The sequence below is a fragment of the Balaenoptera musculus genome, chromosome 8 (assembly GCF_009873245.2).
Source record: "Balaenoptera musculus isolate JJ_BM4_2016_0621 chromosome 8, mBalMus1.pri.v3, whole genome shotgun sequence".
NCBI lineage: Eukaryota > Metazoa > Chordata > Mammalia > Artiodactyla > Balaenopteridae > Balaenoptera > Balaenoptera musculus.
Window position 1 is genome coordinate 387,269 of NC_045792.1, and position 18,339 is coordinate 405,607.

Genomic DNA, 18,339 nt, shown 5'->3' on the forward strand with positions numbered 1-18,339 from the left:
TTTCTTTTATAGAGATGAGATGAAATAATGCAATGATCGTTTATAACAGGGTTCTCTAAAAGTCTACATCTTTGGGTATTACTTTAAACATACTTTCAAAAATCATAAACACTACTTGCTTTACAAGGCTATTAATAATTTAAGGAACCTATTTTTAAAAAGTCAACTTGGTCAAGGAGAGATTTTTGTTTATTATCCCAAAGTCTAGTTAAATGTTTAATTAAATGTAAAAAAATTTTAAAAAATAGTCATGAAGGCTTATTTAGAAAGATAAAATAAAAGCCAGTAGACCTGAAAATGGTACAGAGAGGGGTAGATTTTATTTATTAATGTAGTGATTAAAAACATTTAAAAAGAGGAGCAAAAAAGCAAAAACTCAGAAAAAAAATATACTCAAAGCACTTATAAGGAAATGTTACAGGAACTTTGAATACCATTCCCAGACCACATGCTTCTAAAACAACAAGTATTCACAGTTCCAAATAATCTCAGCCCTTGATATTCAGATAGTCCAGAGTGCAGATACGCCCTAAATCACAGCTTAGGAGAAGGATTTCCAAACACTCATTTCATGATGATTTACATTCAGAGGAGGAGTTGCTGCAAAGGAAGAGCAGCCCACAGAAACCTTCTGCATCTTCAGCTGAGGCACAAAGAACAGAAAAAGACAGGAAGACACTTTCTCTCCATTCCTCCTTTCCCACTCCTTTGCTTTACAGTCAGGAAAAACCCTCAACAGAAGTACCCAGATTCCCAGAAGAGGGATCTGGTGAACCAGCAAAAGGCAGACAAATCAAGACTCTGTGGATCCAGGAAAGGACAGTGGTTTGGTGGTCAGTGTTCACTGGTCACCCTCTGCGTCAGGAAAACAAGGTGGCACGTCTTCTTGTGACGTTCCAGCCAGGGCGGCTCCTGCCGCCCTCCAGCTGCCGCCCTCCAGCTGACGCTGTGATGGTGCCCTGGACAAGCACAGCCCCTCCAGCACGTCCTGGACTCACTGTGACAGCGCCGTCCACATGGAACCACTCGACACTGATCCTCCCATCGGAGCCTCAGTCCAGGGGCTACTCCTGCAGCAGGCTTCTTGAGATCAGTATCCGCATCACCTCGTTGCTGCCTGCAAGAGCGAGAGGACGCAGCCGCTTAGGAGCTGCCGGGCCTGAGAGTCAGTGAAGCTCTGACTAGGGATGTAAAGGGCAACGTCGCTTTTTATCTTGAAAGATGTCAGGAAGTGAGGAAAAAATTTACTTTTAAAAAAAACCTCTCCTGAGTGGCATGGACATATATACACTACCAAATGTAAAATAGATAGCTAGGGGCTTCCCTGGTGGCGTAGTGGTTGAGAATCTGCCTGCCAATGCAGGGGACACGGGTTCGAGCCCTGGTCTGGGAGAGTCCCACATGCCGCGGAGCAACTGGGCCCGTGAGCCACAACTACTGAGCCTGCGCGTCTGGAGCCTGTGCTCCGCAACAAGAGAGGCCGCGATAGTGAGAGACCCGCGCACCGCAATGAAGAGTGGCCCCCACTTGCCACAACTAGAGAAAGCCCTCGCGCAGAAACGAAGACCCAACACAGCCATAAATAAATAAATAAATAAATAAAATTAAACTTAAAAAAAAAAATAGATAGCTAGTGGGAAGCAGCCACATTGCACAGGGAGATCAGCTCAGTGCTTTGTGACCACCTAGAGGGGTGGGATAGGGAGGGTGGGAGGGAGACACAAGAGGGAGGAGATATGGGGATATATGTATATGTATAGCTGATTCACTTCGTTATAAAGCAGAAACTAACACACCACTGTAAAGCAATTATACTCCAATAAAGATGTTAAAAAAAAAAAAAAAAAAGATGTTAAAAAAAATAAAAAGCTAACCTCTCCTGATAGTAAAAGTGATTTTATTAGGTAAAAAACAAACAAAATAAAACAGCAGAACATACAACAGTATACGTAGTATAATTCTATTTTTAAAAAATGTATCTATGGGGGTGAGATGAATTGGGAGATTGGGATTGACATATACACACTATGTATAAAACAGATGACTAATGAGAACCTACTGTATAGCACAGGGAACTCTACTCAATGCTCTGTGGTGACCTAAATGGTAAGGAAATCCAAAAAAGAGGGGATATATGCATATGTATAGCTGATTCACTTTGCTGTACAGCAGAAAGTAACACAACATTGTAAAGCAACTATCCTCCTATAAAAATTAACTTAAAAAAATGTATCTATACAAGCACAGAAAAAGGTCCAAAAGAAGATATTTTTGGTCTTAAATATAAAAGGAGCCCAAAGTATTAATTAGTTCTGATGTCAAAACATGAATGATCTTTTTTCTTTTTTAACTTTTCCTATATTTTGTAAGTCTTCAACAATAAATATACCAACATCATCAGTAATCAGAAAACTGAATTTTAAAAGAACAAAAATATTTTCCCTGAAAGAAGGGGGGGTCAGTTGCTTGCTTCATTTTTCCACTCTTTTTAATGCAAAAAGAAACATTAACCACCATGAGGAATGAGTAATCATACATCTCGAATAAAATCAAAGCTGAAATTTCCTATCTATCCAGTAACAAAGTCTGGGGTGAAACAAGTGACAAAGACCAGTGCGCCCATTTTCCTACAAGCGGATGATGGTGTGGCCTGAAATAAGCGTATCTGGCTTTTCTTGGTTATTCTAACAGGGTTGAAAGACAGAGTCAGAATGAAGGGAAGTCTCCTGCACTCACCAAGGCTGGAAAGCAACAGCCACGTACGACTGCAGTCACAGAAGGAATGAGGCGGCGGGGTTTGGCCTGCGTGCTAGCAACCGTGCTCGTAAACACGCTTTAGGGACAAAGCCGCAGAAAGCAGACACTGCAGCCTGTGACTTGGACGTGACACCCCGTGGTGGCTCTCAGTGTGGCTCCCAAACAGGCAGGAGCAACCTCACTGAAGCCTTGTTAGCGATGCAGACTCCCAGGCCCACCCACGACCCATGGAGTCAGAGGCTCTGCGCTCACAAACCCTCCCAGTGGTCCTGACGCTGGTCGGGTCCGAGAAGCATGCTTCAGAAGCCACGGGGAGGCCCGTGCTTCCTTCACATTCCTTCACTCAAAGTCACTTCCCCAAGCCTTTGCCTCATCTGCTGCCATGGCTACAGCGTAACAACCTCAGCTACCTACTGGCTAAACAACAGTCATGTAATTTCAAGACTTCCACACCAGCGTGGAGTGGAGAAGGCCATGCAGAGCCCGACGCCAGCAGCTTAGCCATCTCCTGCCCGTGGGCCTGTGATCAGCAAGAACGTGCCCGTGTGTGACAATTAATTTACTGAAAGCGCCATCAGCAACACTGGTGATCGTGATCAGTGTGTAGAGGCTGGAGACCAAACTAGCTCATATCTGCCCCGGAAGTTACTGTGGAGAAGTCCTGGGATCCCTGAGGACCAGGTATTTTACAACAGTGAAGAGCAGCCACTGCTGCAATTTTCAAAATGCTTTCTTGGATGTTACCTTAGTTTGCGCTGTCTCTATAAATGACAAAGGCAAAGGGCAGGAAGGGGGTGACTTGGTGACTTCCACGGGGACAGAGCAGGGCCTCCTGGCCCCCAGGCCAGGTCAGGAGGGCACAGCAGGCCCCTCCAGAGGGGGCCAGGAGCAAGGAGGAGGAAGACAGGCAGCACGGGGAGAGACGGCAGGGGTGGCGGCTCCGAAAGGGAGAGAACCACCTTGGCCACGTTTACCTTCGAGGATCTGGTGGACCCTGGAGTCCCGCATGTACTGCTGGACTGCGCAGTCCTTCAGGTAGCCGTAGCCCCCGTGCATCTGCAGGGCCTGGTTGCAGATCTGCAGGGACACACGGATTAGATACCTCGGATTCTGGGAAGGCTCTGGAACAGGGGCTCCTCTCTCCGCCCCAGCCCTGATCTGGCCGCCTGCCCTGAGCCAACGCGAGGAAGGTGAAGGTGCCAGCCGGGCCAGAGGGGCTCTGGTTCTGTGTGCACGGGGACAACGAGGGAAGTCTGCCTCCTGAGCGAGCCCGTCCCCACTCACGAGGGACTCAGAGGGCTCTGCCCTTCTCGCCTGCTGTCTGCAGGGAGAGGCTGCCCGCCCCACACCAGCTGGAGTTCTGGCAAGCGGCAGATGCAGCCTCACTGTGGAAATGGCTCTGCCCCTGACAGTTAAGCACGGCACAGTGCTGTGGTCTGACCCTTCTTCCAAAGGCAGCATCTCACCCAGTGCACAGCCAAACGGCAGAGACAAAACATGATGTGCAGCGGCGTGGAGCGGGTGAAGCGCTGGCCGAGAGCGCCCGCGTGGGCCTCTCCCGAGTAACTGACGCCTCACGCCGCGTGCCAGGAGCGACGGCCGGCCCGCCACATGCCGGTCACCCAGGAGAGGCAGAGCATCCCACTCACCGCAAAGCATTCGTCTGTAGCGAAGAGCTTGGCCATGGAGCACAGGGCCACCGCGTCCTCACGCCCCTCCTGCAGAGCCACGGCTGCGTGGCGGATCATCAGCCGCGAGGCCACCAGCCTGGCCACCATATCCGCCAGTTTGAACTGCAGGTACTGCAGTGAGAGGAGAGGAGAGAACCAGACGCAGACAGGCTCGGAGAGGCACCTCTAACAGCGGGCCGCTTCTAAGGGGCCCAGGCTCCACAAAGAACGTGCCTCGTGAGTCCTAAGTCCACTGCACTCCCTGCACGTCAGCATCTCGCCTCCTTAGGAAGACGCTCCCTCTGTCCCTTCCACCCACAACCACTAAAACGCCCACAGCTCTGCCCGGCACGCCCTGGGGCCCCGCGCCCCTGCACACCTCACGGGAGGTGGGCTGGGACCCAGCGCGGGCAGGGCCGGGAAGCAGTGGACGTGGTGCCCGAGACCCCTGCCCCGGCAGCAGCAGCACAGGCCACAGCAGCGCCCCGAACCCAACAAGCCAGACACAGCGGGGCGCCTGCGACCCCGGCTCCAGCCCCGCCCCCCACCTGCTGTGGTGGCAGCGCCCGTGACCCAGGCAACCCCGGATGTGGCAGAGGTGCCCGCCATCCGGTGCCCCTTGAGGCGACATCAGCCACAGGCACAGCCCCGGGCACAGCAAGCACCAGCACGCCCAGCCCAGCGCCTCTGGCAGCAGCGGCGGCAGAGGCGAGAGAAACCAAAGCCCACACTGCAGCGCCACCTGCTGGAAACCAAAGGAAAGTTAGAACCAAGTAACAAAGCTCTACCCAAGAAGGTACTGGCTGCTTCAAATGGGCCAGCAGAGGAACAACTGACCAAGCACCATGCAGAAGCACGGTAACACATGGGACCGCAGAAAGACGACAGTTCTCCAGAAACCAGACTTAAAGTCATGGAATACTGGGACCTAACTGATGGAGAATTCAAAATAGCTGCATGAGGAAACTCGATGAGCTACGAGAAAAGTCAGGTGGGCAGTTAAATGAGCTCAGGAATAAAACTAATGAACAGAAGGACTACTTTACCAAAGAGACTGAAACTCTTAAGAAAGAATGAAACCAAAATTCTGGAGCTGAAGAACTCAATAAATGAGATGGAAAATGCATTAGAAAGCTATGGGGAGAGAGCCGACCACAAGGAAGAGAGAATTAGTGAGCTCCAAGACGGAAATCTAGAAATGATTCAGGTAGGAGAGGAGAGAGAGCTAAGATTAAAAAAACGATATCCTACGAGAGCTATCCTACTCCATCAGGAAGAGCAACAGAAGGACAGTGGGCATCCCAGAAGGAAAAGACAGGGGAAGGCAGCACAGAGCTTGTTTACAGAAGTAAGGGCTGAGGGCTGCCCTGGTGGCACAGTGGTTAAGAATCCGCCTGCGAATGCTGGGGACACGGGTTCAAGCCCTGGTCCGGGAAGATCTCACATGCCGCGGAGCAACTAAGCCTGTGCGCCACAACTACTGAGCCTGCACTCTAGGGCCCATGAGCCACAACTACTGAAGCCCGTGCACCGCAACAAGAGAAGCCTCCGCAATGAGAAGCCCGCACACCGCAAGGAAGAGTAGCCCCCGCACACCGCAACTAGAGAAAAGCCCGTGGGCAGCAACAAAGACCCAACGCAGCCAAAAATAAAATAAATAAATAAAAAAAAAAAAAAAAAAAGAAGTAAAAGCTGAGAACGTCCCAAATCTGGGGAAGGAACTGGATACACAAGTCCATGAAACTAAGAGAACACCTAATTATCTCAACGCAAAAAGATCTCCAAGACACATAATATTAAAACTGCCCAAAGTCAATGACAAAGAAAGAATTTTAAAGGCAGTCAGAAAAAAAGGGCAATAACCTACAAAGGAACCCCATTAGGCTAAGAGCGGAACAGAACTACCTTACAATCCAGCTGTTCCATTTACGGTATTTTTCCAAAGAATACGAAAACACTAATTCAAAAAGATACATGCACCCTTATGTTCACTGCAGCACTATTTACAACAGCCAAGATGTGGAAGCAACCTAAGTGCCCATCAATAGATAAATGGACAAAGAAGACGGAGTATACGTATACAATGGAATACTACTCAGCCATAAAAAAGAATGGAATCTTGCCATTTGTGACAACATGGATGGACCTAGAGGATATTATGTTAAGTGAAATAACTCAGACAGAGAAAGACAAATACCATATGATTTCACTCATACGAAGAGTCTAAAAAACACACAATAAATGAATGCACAAAACAAAACAAAACCACATAGATATAGAGAACAGACTGGTGGTTACCAGAGAAGAAGGGGGTGAGGGGAGGGTGAAATGGGTAAAGGAGATCAACGGTATGGTGATGGATGGAAATCAGACTTTCAGTGGTGAGCTCACTGTAGTGCATACAGAAGTCAAATTATAATGTACACATGAAACATATAACGTTATAAACCAGCATTACCTCAATAAAGAAAAAAGAAAGAAAAACTGGAACACAAGCAAAAGAAAAAAGAGATAAATCATCTAATCACATCCCCCTGAAATAATTACTTTTTGCATTTTTCAGACGTATCCCTGAAAATGTTTTATTAATATTTATACAGGGACTTCCCTGGCAGTTCAGTGGTTAAGACTTCACCTTTCAATTCAGGGGGTGTGGGTTCAATCCCCAGTCAGGGAGCTAAGATCCCACCTGCCTCGCTGCCAAAAAACCAAAACATAAAACAGAAGCAATATTGTAACAATTCAATAAAGACTTAAGAAAAAAAAAATGGTCCACATCAAGAAAAAAAATCTTTTAAAAGAAATTTAAGGCTTCCCTGGTGGCGCAGTGGTTAAGAATCCGCCTGCCAATGCAGAGGACACGGGTTCGAGCCCTGGTCCGGGAAGATCCCACATGCTGCGGAGCAACTAACCCCGTGCGCCACAACTACTGAGCCTGTGCTCTAGAGCCCGCAAGACACAACTACTGAGCCCATGTGCCACAACTACCGAAGCCCATGCACCTAGAGCCCATGCTCCACAACAAGAGAAGCCCCTGCTCGCCGCAACTAGAGAAAGCTGTGCACAGCAATGAAAAACCAAAGCAGCCAAAGACAAACAAATTAATTAATTAAAAAAAACTTATACATATTCATGTATTCTGTAAACAAAGCAGAAGCATACTCCTCTAAAATGTCGTGCTTTTTCTTGCCAGTCAATGTATCACGAATCTTTTCACGACTATAAGCAAAAATTATTAAACAATTATTGACAGAAATAGAGCACAAGTTCTGGCTGAAATGGGGGCAGAACCCACAAGAGACATCAGGGCCCCACAGCTGTAGAGAATGTTCTAGAGACAAGAGCAAATGCTGGGACACCGGGGAAGTTACCTGGTTACTGGCCAGGGGCTCTCCAAACTGCTTCCGGACCTTGAGGTGGTCTCGGGTGAGGATGACCGAAGCATACGCAGCGCCCAGAGAGCAGGACGCTAGGAAGGACGGTACCAACACGTCAAGTGAGCCAGGGGACCGCGCTGCCCGCCCGCCGTTCCGGCCCCCTGGGGTCCTCACCGACATTGATCCTCCCCCCGTTCAGTCCTCTCATGGCAATGAGGAAGCCCTGGCCCTCGTCCCCGATCCTGTTGGCCACGGGGACAGCACAGTCTTCAAAGATCACCGCTCGGGTCGGCTGTGAGTTCCACCCCACCTGGCAAAAATCAGGGGCTGTGTGGCTGCCCGGGAGTTGACCGCTCAGGGCAGCGTCCCCTCCACCAGGCTCTCCTATCCCTGGACTTAGTCCCTCGAGAACGTCAGTGAGGAAAAACAGAAAGGTCACACAAAGATCCGTCGACTCCGATTTTCCTCTTTCAGCACATTAAGAGCATCGACTTCCTAGTGCCCGCTCCACCAGAACCACCTGTCCCCACACAGCTCTCACGGCTCCTTCAGGATCGGGCAGAACTCTCCTCCTCTGTGGCACCTCCATGAGTACATTCTTTCATAAAAGACATTGACAGTGGAAGGATTACTCGCGGTATGTGTCCTTTACAAGGACAGCACAAGGATAATAATGACCAAGAGCCACGCTCGTCCTTTGAAGAACTCAGCGTTTTTGCACGTCCACCACGCTGGCCATCGGCTGCACAGACCCGGCGAGGCGCGGGCACTGGCGCGTGGGAGCCAGTCACACACACCTTCTCCCAGCTTGGCTGCCAGTGACGTCACCCTGGCGACACCATCCCGGTGACATCACCCCGGAAGCCAGAAATCGGTCCGGGGAGAGTAGTTCCACCCCAGAAACTGGCAAACACTGCACATGAGGGGCTTCTTGGTGGCTGCTGTTCCCAGGGAGCTGAGCCTCAGTGAGGCAGATCCTGAAGAGCACAAGACCAGACAAAGCCCCCGGGTCCCCGACAGCTGAGAGCCCCACTGCCCTCGTTCAGGGCTCCCTGCCGTGGGAAGAGGCGCTCCGTCCACAGCCTTTTACTCAAGGTTTTTCTTCCAACATGGGCTCAGTCCTTCTCTTCTGTCCGTCACCCACCCCGTACCCTCAATTCCACTCAAACTGTTCCGCGAACTGTGCGGCTGGGCTTTTTAAACCATACTTTTGCTTCTCCTGCTCCCTGCCTGGGAACACTCCCCATCCCCAACCTCCGTCAAAGTCAAGCTTCACTGCAACCTCCTGAGGCCCTGCCGGTCGCCTGAGCCAGCACTGACCTCGTTGCCTTTCAGGCCCCCAAGTCTGAAACCTTCCCACACTGGCCTGTGAGGTCTCCCTGGAACTTACCTCCCATCCAGAACATACACACCTGGAACGGGGCAGACGGGCAGACCTTAACAACAGCCAATCACACGAGAACCACATACAAACAGCTGCTACCTCCTAGCCCCTTCCTATGAAAACACCTCCCTTCTCCCCTGGGCAGAGAACCCCGCTCCTCACCCCCCAGAGCCCCTGGGAAGCTGCGGCCAGAAAGAAGACCCTCCTCCCCGCCCGCCCAGGACCAGGGGAGCCCTGTCCCGTCCGTCTGTCTTTCCTTCCACAGACTGCCTTCCCACCGCCACCCCTCCTACGGGAAAACGCATTCTTCTGTACGAAACCTTTTAACAATTAAATCCAAGATAAAGCAATTCCTCACACCGCTTTCCCATAAAGCCAATGCAAAACTGGTTGTTTAAAGCTCTCAGCTACAAAATGTGCTCAGTACGCCAAGTCGAAGCATGTGCTTGCAGGAAAGACGGCCATGGGGCTGGAGAGAAAGACCGGCTGCTCAGGCCACCACGGCAGCCAAATCAGCCATGGCGACCGGTGGGTGACCCTGCACCCGGCCTGCGCAGCCCTGCCTGCCTCTCCAACTTCATCCCACGCCGTTCCCTTTGCTCACGACCCCCCGGCCACACGGAGAGGCTCTGGCTCCTTCAAAGAGGCTCATCCCATCCCCACCTCGGGCCCTCCGTCCCACTGCCGTCTCTGCCCAGAACCCTCACGGCCGGCCCCGGTGACGCTGCAGACCTCATCTCAAAGGACACCTCATCTTCAGAGTCATCTGTCCCCACCCCGAGAAGCTCTCCTCCGTCCACGTCGCAGTCTCCCGCCTGCCTTGCCCCCTTGCCCTGAGTGCTGACGGAAGGCACCGCGTTTGTTCCTGCGCCCGCCCTCCGGGCCGATTCTACAGGGCGGGGCGCGTCCGTGCGGCCCCTGCTCTGTCCCACCACTCGGTACAGTGGACCCCTGCCAGCTGCTCAGTGAATGAGACACCCTTCCAAATTCCCCACACATTATAGGACAGGTAAAGCAAGACGAATAATTAAGAAGAAAACAAACAAAAAGAGATACAATATATATGCTTAAAAGCGAGAGGAGACAGAAAGTAAAGGGAAAGAGACGCTTTTTGTTTATGGAATTTATTTACAGTTTATCTCCAGGCCCTAACCTTGTCAGCTATGGTATGCTATCAACCGATACCAGAAATATTGATGTGTTGAAATAATCATCACTATCTTTATAAGCACAAACACCAGAATCAGTATAACTCGGTCCTGTAAAATTATGTCAGGCTCCATGTCAGTCTGTCTTATAACCCCAAAGAGACATTCCTAGGATTAAGAAGTCTTATAGCTACGTATCTCATACACCACGTGTACACAGCTTACATAGCTTATAAAGGTAAGACGATGTCTTATAATCCCAGACAAGCAGTGGTGATTCTTGTACCCCCAGGAGTGAGTGTAAGACTTTGCACAGTCGGTGTCTAGCAGGCCCTGCTTTGCTGTACGAGAGAAGGGGCACTGAACCTCTGCGCTCCTAGCAGCTGCAAAGGACCAGGAAGGTCGTGAAGGGACGAACGGGGATCCGGGGAGCCAGGAGAGGAGAGGTAGATTAGGGGCCGTCTCATTACTGACTTCTCTCCAACAGCCCCAACTCTAACAGTACCTGCTGGAGGCGGAGGCCAGGCACCTGGCCTGGCCCACCTGACTAGATCCCACCCTCATTACCAGTGACAGTTACATAACCACAGGTCTACTGTTCATGGCCTGACTACTTCTTAATCCTAAAAACGTCTTCCCGAAGCCTATGGAAACACTCTTCCTCTTACATTACTGAGAGACCCACAATCGCTTCCAGTGAGTTTTACTGTATTTTTATTTGGAGAAGAAAAGTGGCCCGTATGCTTTTCATTCCTGAGACCTCTAGTCTCCTGTAAGCATTTCCTCCTGGGGGAACAAGACGGCATCAAGATAAGAAGGTAGATAAGAAATACAGGCCAAAAGTGGCTGCAGGAGAGATGACGGAGAAATCCCTCCCACTGATGAACTTACTGGCAAATGCTGCCACTTCACCAGCGGCCCAGCGCACTCTAACAACGCCCTATCCCACCTGATACACTGTCGAAACCCTAATTGAAGCAACAGCCTCCAAGGCCAGTGAGCCAGTGTGGAACCCATTTCCCGAAACAGAGCAGAGGCTGGTCGGGCAGAAGCAAGAGGCTCACAACCTGACTCTCCCTGTCCGACCGCACTCACCTTTCTCTCCTTCTTGCCGAAGCTGAGGCCAGGGGTCCCCTTCTCAACAACTATGCACGAGATGCCTTTGGGGCCTGGTCCTCCCGTTCGGCACATGACCACATAGATGTCTGCTTCGCCTCCACCACTGATGAAGGCCTGCGGGGTTGGAGAGGGGAAAACACTGCGGTCCCCCGACGATGGGACAGTGAGAGAGATGGCGGCACAGAGAAACTAAGGAGGGTTACAAAGAGCCTGCACCGAGGCTGTAAAAAGGAGACACTAGTGAACGGAACGAAGTGGCCTGAGACCAGAAGGGAAACAGTGACGGTGAACACGGGCAAGTCGGTGTGAGGTTCCCTCCCACACGTACCACCCCCGGGAATGTTCACTCGCAGACCCGGGGTCCAGGCTGTGGAGGCAGGAGGGGGGACAGCCTCCGAGCGGCCCGGGGAGGACCGAGGACGGCATGCTTGTACCTTGGAGCCACTGAGCACGTAATGATCTCCTCGTCGCTTGGCGGAGGTCAAGAGGGAGGCGGCATCACTCCCACTGCCTGTGGCAGGGACGGGAGGGAAGCGGAGAGGTGGCAGAGAGCTTGGGAAGGTAAGGGAGCCCCGGCAAGGCTCCACCTGAGAAATCTTCCTTCATAAAAAACACCTCAGCGTTTGATACTTTAAAATCCACACGGCTGAGAAGCTCTCTATACTTGTGAAAACTGCATACGGCAATCAGACCCTTTTCCAGCTCCCATCACACTAGCTTGCAGGGAGCCTCCTACAAGGAGGTTCTGGTCTGCAGCCTGGAAAGATTCTGCCCTAGAGAGCTCTTCGCCTTGTGACATCAGGTCACGGCCATCAGGTACCCTTGGTCAACAACGGCTACATGTGCCGGGGGCTGAGAAGGCACACCCCGTGATTTCCCATGAGTCACACCTCCCGCTGCACCTCATCGGCAGCACGGCAAACCCACCTGGTTCAGTGAGGCAGTAGGAAGCAAACTTCTCCATGGTACAGAGTGGAGGGCAAAACCTGTGCCTCTGTTCCTCACTTCCAAAGGTATCAATCATCCAGGCACACATGCTGACAGGTACACCAAGAAGAGACATTGACAGAGATAAAGACGGAAAAGAAAAGGAAATTTGAGGGGGAGGGGAATGGGGAAAGAGAACAAAGGCAGCAAAGTAGAGTGAAGCAGAACAGAGTGGGAAGGGAAAAGTCACAATTGAGAAGATTCATCTTTAAAGCAAAGGCCTGGATTAACACATATTCCTGGAACACGTACTACCCAGACGTACCCAGGGCCAAGGTATTTCTCACCTGGATGCTGTTCATACTATTTCTAGTTAGGTTAACTGAGCTCCCTAAAAATCAAGGAGTCCTATGTCCTTTCCCAAATTAGTGGAGGCTTCATCTTTGGGTTGAGGAAAAGGGAACAGGCCCCAACCACTCCACTGGAGAAGCCTGTTTGGTACCAGGTCAATCTGGAATTTGGGAGAAGGCCAGCATTCTCTAAGCAACATACGAGATGACAGATTCAAGTCCAACAGGGAGCAGCAGAGCTCAGTGTGAACTTTTAACTGTCTAGTCCTTCAAGGACAGCCAACCTGAGAAGAGAAACCTTCTCCCTGTTGATATAAAATTTCCCAGTCAACCCGCACGAGCACGTCACTGTGCTTCCCCACCTTGGCCACTCACTTGTGGATGCTTATGTAGGCTGTGGTGCTGGTGCAGCCTGTGGCCAAGGCTTCAAAGATGACAGAGGTGTCGAGCCGTGACAGTCCAGACCCTCCTACGTCTGTTCGTACGTAAATCCCCCCGAAGCCCAGCTGGGCCGCCTTCCGCATCACGTCCACTGGGAACAGCTCCTGCGCACACAGAGGGCAGGGTCATCGGCAAGTGATTCACAGACGGCCTTTTCTTTAGAGGGCACAAGGAAGGGTCAAGACGCTTGCACTCGGGAGAGAGTAGGGGGTCTCTTAACTCAACGTGCCTTTTGTCATCTATATAGTGGAACCAGTTAAAGTGCATTCTGTAAGGACTGGTTTCTGGCATGAAAGTTTCTTTTTATTATCAATAGAATTGCCTTGGTTTAAGAGGCACCCAAATCTTTGTGCAATTAAAAAAAATGATATCTACAGGATGCAGAAGATGCTTTCCAGGAAAGGAATCACACCACTCCTGGAACTTGCATTCGCTGTGAGAGTTTTAAGTGGAGAATAAATACTGAACAATCTGGGTCATAAGGAGGAGATAAGGGTCACTGAGTGAGGCATCTGTGGGAACATCCAGCACAAGGAAAACCCGCACCTTCTGGTCCCACTCCGCCATGTTTGGCGCCATCTCCCGGGCAGCAAAGTCAAAGGCCACTTTCTGGAACTCTTTCTGCTCTTCGTTTAGTCCCGTAGAAGCTGTGGGCGAGGCGGCATTTACTCGGAGCCAGGACAGGGGTCAGGGAAGTGTACTGCAAGCAAGAAGCACCACGAAGCCCGGGCCGGCAGTGGGCCTATGAGAGCATTCCCACACGGCACACCACCTCTAGCACCCACCGTTAATCAGCGTCTTGATAGAGCATCACCTGCTTCCTTCCTTCTTTCCTCCCAAATAGACTGGCTGACTTCATTTACCTTGTTACTTATTCTTTCAACACTCATCTTTATCTCTTCCTCCTCATGAATCCACATTAAAGGAATAATAAACACACACTGACCCTCAAATTTTGATGAACATTTTTTTCCTTCAGGATGTCCTGCGTTCTCTGTATTGGAATCTGTGCGTATTTGTCTACCAATTACAACATATTCATTTTAAAAGATCAGTCAGGAAAGGAAGATACGGTACTTTGGCTTACCTTTCAAATTAAGGAAAAGATCCTGTAACAGAGCTGTGCATTTGACAGTCACTGATAACAATGATAATGAGTCTTCCAGTGTTGAAAACATGGCTAAGGCCTTCCTAAATCCGTCTTCACCTGATGGATTCAGAATTTTTAGACTATTTTCTTTCCTGTTAATGCCGTGACTTTGGGTAACTCCTTCACTTCCAGGTCTAAGCTACTTAAAAGCTAAGGAAATGAACTGACTGAGCGATACCAACAGACAGGTAGTGGAGCTTCTTCAGGACAAGTTTCTCTAGAACCTTAAGCATTTTGTAAAAGACTATACTATTCCAGTATTTCATCAGAGGTGATACTCTTTAGGAGAAAGATATCTGCATCAGCCTACGTGAAATAGTGACCACTCAATTCACAGTGTCATTACTTTACAACTTTTCTTTAAATAGCCAGTTCCCCGAATGACACGAACACTATTAATTTTCTATGTTGTTTTTCAAACACCCTGCAGAACGAGATAGGACTCAACTGGAAAGCAGAGCGACAGGCCACCTAGCTGGTCATGTGGGCCTGAAATATTTTTCCTGTTTTGCAAGGTGGTAAGACTTTCAGCTAGAGGCAGGCCAGAAGCTAAAAGGGAAGAACCTAAGCAAAGCTCCTGTGAAAAACCACAACCTTTTGGGGACCGTGTAGAGAATCTAGAAAAGGACGGACCATGAATCCTGGGAGCCACCACGCAGAAGGGTCAGCAACCCGCACAGGGTGACAGACTTACGCTGCTCACATTATCTTTCTTTTGTTTTCTTAGGACTGCCGTTTTGAAGGGACCGCCTGCCTCACATGTGTCTGCTGCAGCTGGAGGCGCAGTGGTGGCTGAGAAAACATCAGGGGAAGAGGAAGTGCCGGGCTCTGCACTGCTTTCTAAGGTTTCAGCCTTTTGGTCCTGAGGTGATGGTAAGAGCACCAGAGGCGTGGAGGCACCCCGACCACGACTTCCTTCAGTGCCCGACTGTCCTGCGCGGCCCCTCCCACGGAGAACAAGGGCAGGCGGCAGCACGTGTCTCTGGGGTAGGCCTGGGCCTCAGGAGCGGCTGCTGCGTGAAGCAGGACAAAGCTGTCTGTCTGTAGCAGGACCCTCACCAAAATGGGAAACTCAGAAGTGAAGAGTTGTGAGGATTAAAGACGACGCGACCTTGCGAAGTCCAAAGCAGAAAACTACGCTGGGTGTTGCTCTCGGAAACGTGGTCAGGGATAAACAATTCATGGTTCCTTGCCTGGGAGTCGGATCATTTTCCATTCACAAAAGAATACTGACTGAGTGTCTACCATGGAGCAGTGCTGGGGTGTCAAAGATGAAAATGGTCCAGTCACCCAAAGGATGCCATACATAAGTGGTGAGAAAGCAAACATCTGACTGTACACGGGCTACAAAACTTCCGTCCCAGCAAGAGCTCAATACGTGTCTACAGATAATATTATTAGTATTTGACAGAATAAAACAAGTAGTTCAGGGTATAAAAGGTTTAAGAAGTAGATCTGAATTGCATACAAAGTAAATAAGAGGGAATGGGTGTACACAAATCAGATGTACAGGCGCACCTTGTTTCACTGCCCTTTATTTCTCTCTGCAGAATCTGTGTTTTTTACAAACTGAAGGTCTGTAGCAACCCTGTGTTGTCAAATGATGGTTAGCCTTTTTTAGCCATGAAGTATTTTTAAATTAAGGTATGGACATTGTTTTCTTAGACACAATGCTACTGCACACTTAATAGACTACAGTGCAGTGTAAACGTAACTTTTACAAGTACCAGGAAAACAACAAAGTCGTTATTGCAGTATCTGCTTCATTACAGTGGTATGGAACCAAACCTGCAGTATCTCTGAGGTGCACCTGTATAAATACAACATAATTACACATTTATTTAAGATAGATAATAATCAATTCTAGATAATGGAATGCTAACAAAAGGAGAACACTGCTTGGAGAAAAAAAGTGGAAAAGGCAAGTTAAAAAGTAAATTATACACAAGAAAGCATGGTTACTGAGTAAAAATACCTAAGTTCTCAGAAAACATGCACTGAAAAACAAAACAAGATGAAACCCAGGAACTTCCCTGGTGGTGCAGTGGTTAAGAATCCGCCTGTCAATGCAGGGGACATGGGTTCGAGCCCTGGTCCGGGAAGATCCCACATGCAGCGGAGCAACTAAGCCTGTGCGCTACAACTACTGAGCCTGGGCTCTAGAGCCCGCGAGCCACAACTACTGAGCCTGTGAGCCACAACTACTGAGACCGCTGTGCCACAACTACTTAAGCCCGCGTGCCTAGAGCCTGTGCTCCACAATGAGAAGTCACTGCAATGAGAAGCCTGCGCACAATGAAGAGTAGCCCCGCTCGTTGCAACTAAAGAAAGCCCTCATGCAGCACCGAAGACCCAATGCAGCCAAAAATAAATAAATAAATAAATAAACTTATTTAAAAAAAAAAAAGAATCTTTGAATGCATCCAAAGGCCAAACCTAGCCAGAGACTCAACAGTTCTGAGAATCCTGGTGCTCAAGGAATGCTTGGGAAGCTGCAGCAAATCACAATGAGGGAGCGCTGGACAAGGAACCAGGCGTTCAAGAGCTGGGTCTGCAACTATTAATTATACAATTTTCAGGAAGTCAGGCCTCCAGACTTCTCCCTCAGCCTCAGGTGCCCCGTTGTAAAACCAGGGGGCTGCACTAGACACTGAGCAAGTTTCCTCATCTGTAAAATGATATATCAGATATAATGAAAATCATGACGCTCTTAAAAATTAATTTTCACATTAAAATATGCCATGAATCAATGAGAAACATTTGTTGATCACTTCCATTAACTTGATATTCTAATATGTAGAATGATACTCTAAAAGGACAGTTTCCTTTCATTTTACTAATTAAAAGAGGATTAAAAAGCACCTTCAACACTGGTTGAAGTTACACCACTAGCCACCGGAAATACTTATATTTAACCAATTTGTTGCCAATCAACAAAGGTGACCTTGCTTACCGAATTCTAAGTGCTAGGATAGGGTGGCACCCTGTGAAGGTGTTTTAGGACATTGAGAAGAAAACTGTCCTATACCTTGGCGTCCTTTACAGCTCTGGATGTCGAGCTAAGGCCCTCAGAAGCTACTCTGCCGTTTTCAAAAGTGTCATTTATTAAAAATTTTAAGAAAGAAAGACTTCAAAAGGAAAAAGTGGTTAGGCGCCCGACAACGTCACTAAGTGTCTGGTTACCCCCTAGGCGGCCTAGGTCCCCCCCACTCCGTTACTGACATCGAAATTATTTGCCTGGTGCCAGGAGACATTAAGATCTGTAAGCTCTGGTAGTTTCCCATTTGCAACAGGTTATTTTTCTGCAGAAATTTCAACAGTTGAAGTGTTTTGTAGTTATAGGTGTTGTTCTATAATTTATATATGGGAGCAAACCTTGTATCACCGGAGATTTTGTTCACCAATCACAACCAGTCCCGGGCTTTTCACATTCTTACTGCCTTTAAAACCGATGGTTGTGATTTAAAAAAACAAAGTCACGAGCTTCCGCGGCGGAGCCCGTCGTTATCCGACAGCAGATGGGTAACGACGTAGCTCCGAATTGTGAGAGGAAAGGTCGCAGGGGCGGCCTCACAAAACGTACCGCCAGGTTCATAACGCAAAGCACGGTATGGGCGGTCTGTACAAGGACGGACCAGCATCGGCCACCGGGACCGGGCTGAGCCACCGAGGGTCGCCCGCTCCCGGGGCCGCGCCACGTCTAAGCCGGGGAGACCACTAGGCCCGGGGCGCCCGGACGGGCCGACGCGGTGAACGAGGGCGGCCGGGCCGGCCAGGAGGGCGGCCGGGCCGGCCAAGTGGACGGACCCCTACCCCCGGGCGAGCCTTACGGTCGATGCAGGAGACCACGCCCCGCCGGCCGCTTTCGGCGGGGGCCTGGAGCCCGCCGCGCAAGCCGCGCAGCCGCGCCCCGACACGCCAGCACCGGCCCCACAGCATAGCCGCCACCTGCTCCACTCTTTTCTGCTCGGGCAGAGGTCTGAGCGGCGGTGACCCCGGCCGGCCACAAGGGCCGC

General features: G+C 49.8%; 1 protein-coding gene across 3 annotated transcripts; it reads right to left on the reverse strand.

Annotated features, from left to right (window-relative positions):
- Positions 1-311: 311 nt before the first annotated feature.
- ACAD8 (acyl-CoA dehydrogenase family member 8) lies at positions 312-18,333 on the reverse strand. 3 transcript variants are annotated; one of them, XM_036861844.1, is made up of 11 exons: positions 18,154-18,329; positions 13,720-13,820; positions 13,108-13,277; positions 12,383-12,492; positions 11,890-11,966; positions 11,432-11,569; positions 7,979-8,114; positions 7,799-7,896; positions 4,407-4,559; positions 3,732-3,834; positions 667-1,117 (listed from the first exon to the last, which is right to left on the reverse strand). In XM_036861844.1, the coding sequence occupies exons 1-11, from the start codon at positions 18,260-18,262 to the stop codon at positions 1,065-1,067; spliced, it is 1,248 nt and encodes a 415-aa protein (XP_036717739.1). In that variant the 5' UTR covers positions 18,263-18,329; the 3' UTR covers positions 667-1,064. The 3 variants fall into 3 exon arrangements, with proteins under 3 accessions (XP_036717740.1, XP_036717741.1, XP_036717739.1); XM_036861845.1 differs by lacking the exon at positions 4,407-4,559 and having other exon boundaries at positions 312-1,117; positions 18,154-18,331; XM_036861846.1 differs by lacking the exons at positions 7,799-7,896; positions 7,979-8,114 and having other exon boundaries at positions 312-1,117; positions 18,154-18,333.
- Between the last annotated feature and the right edge of the window lie 6 nt (positions 18,334-18,339).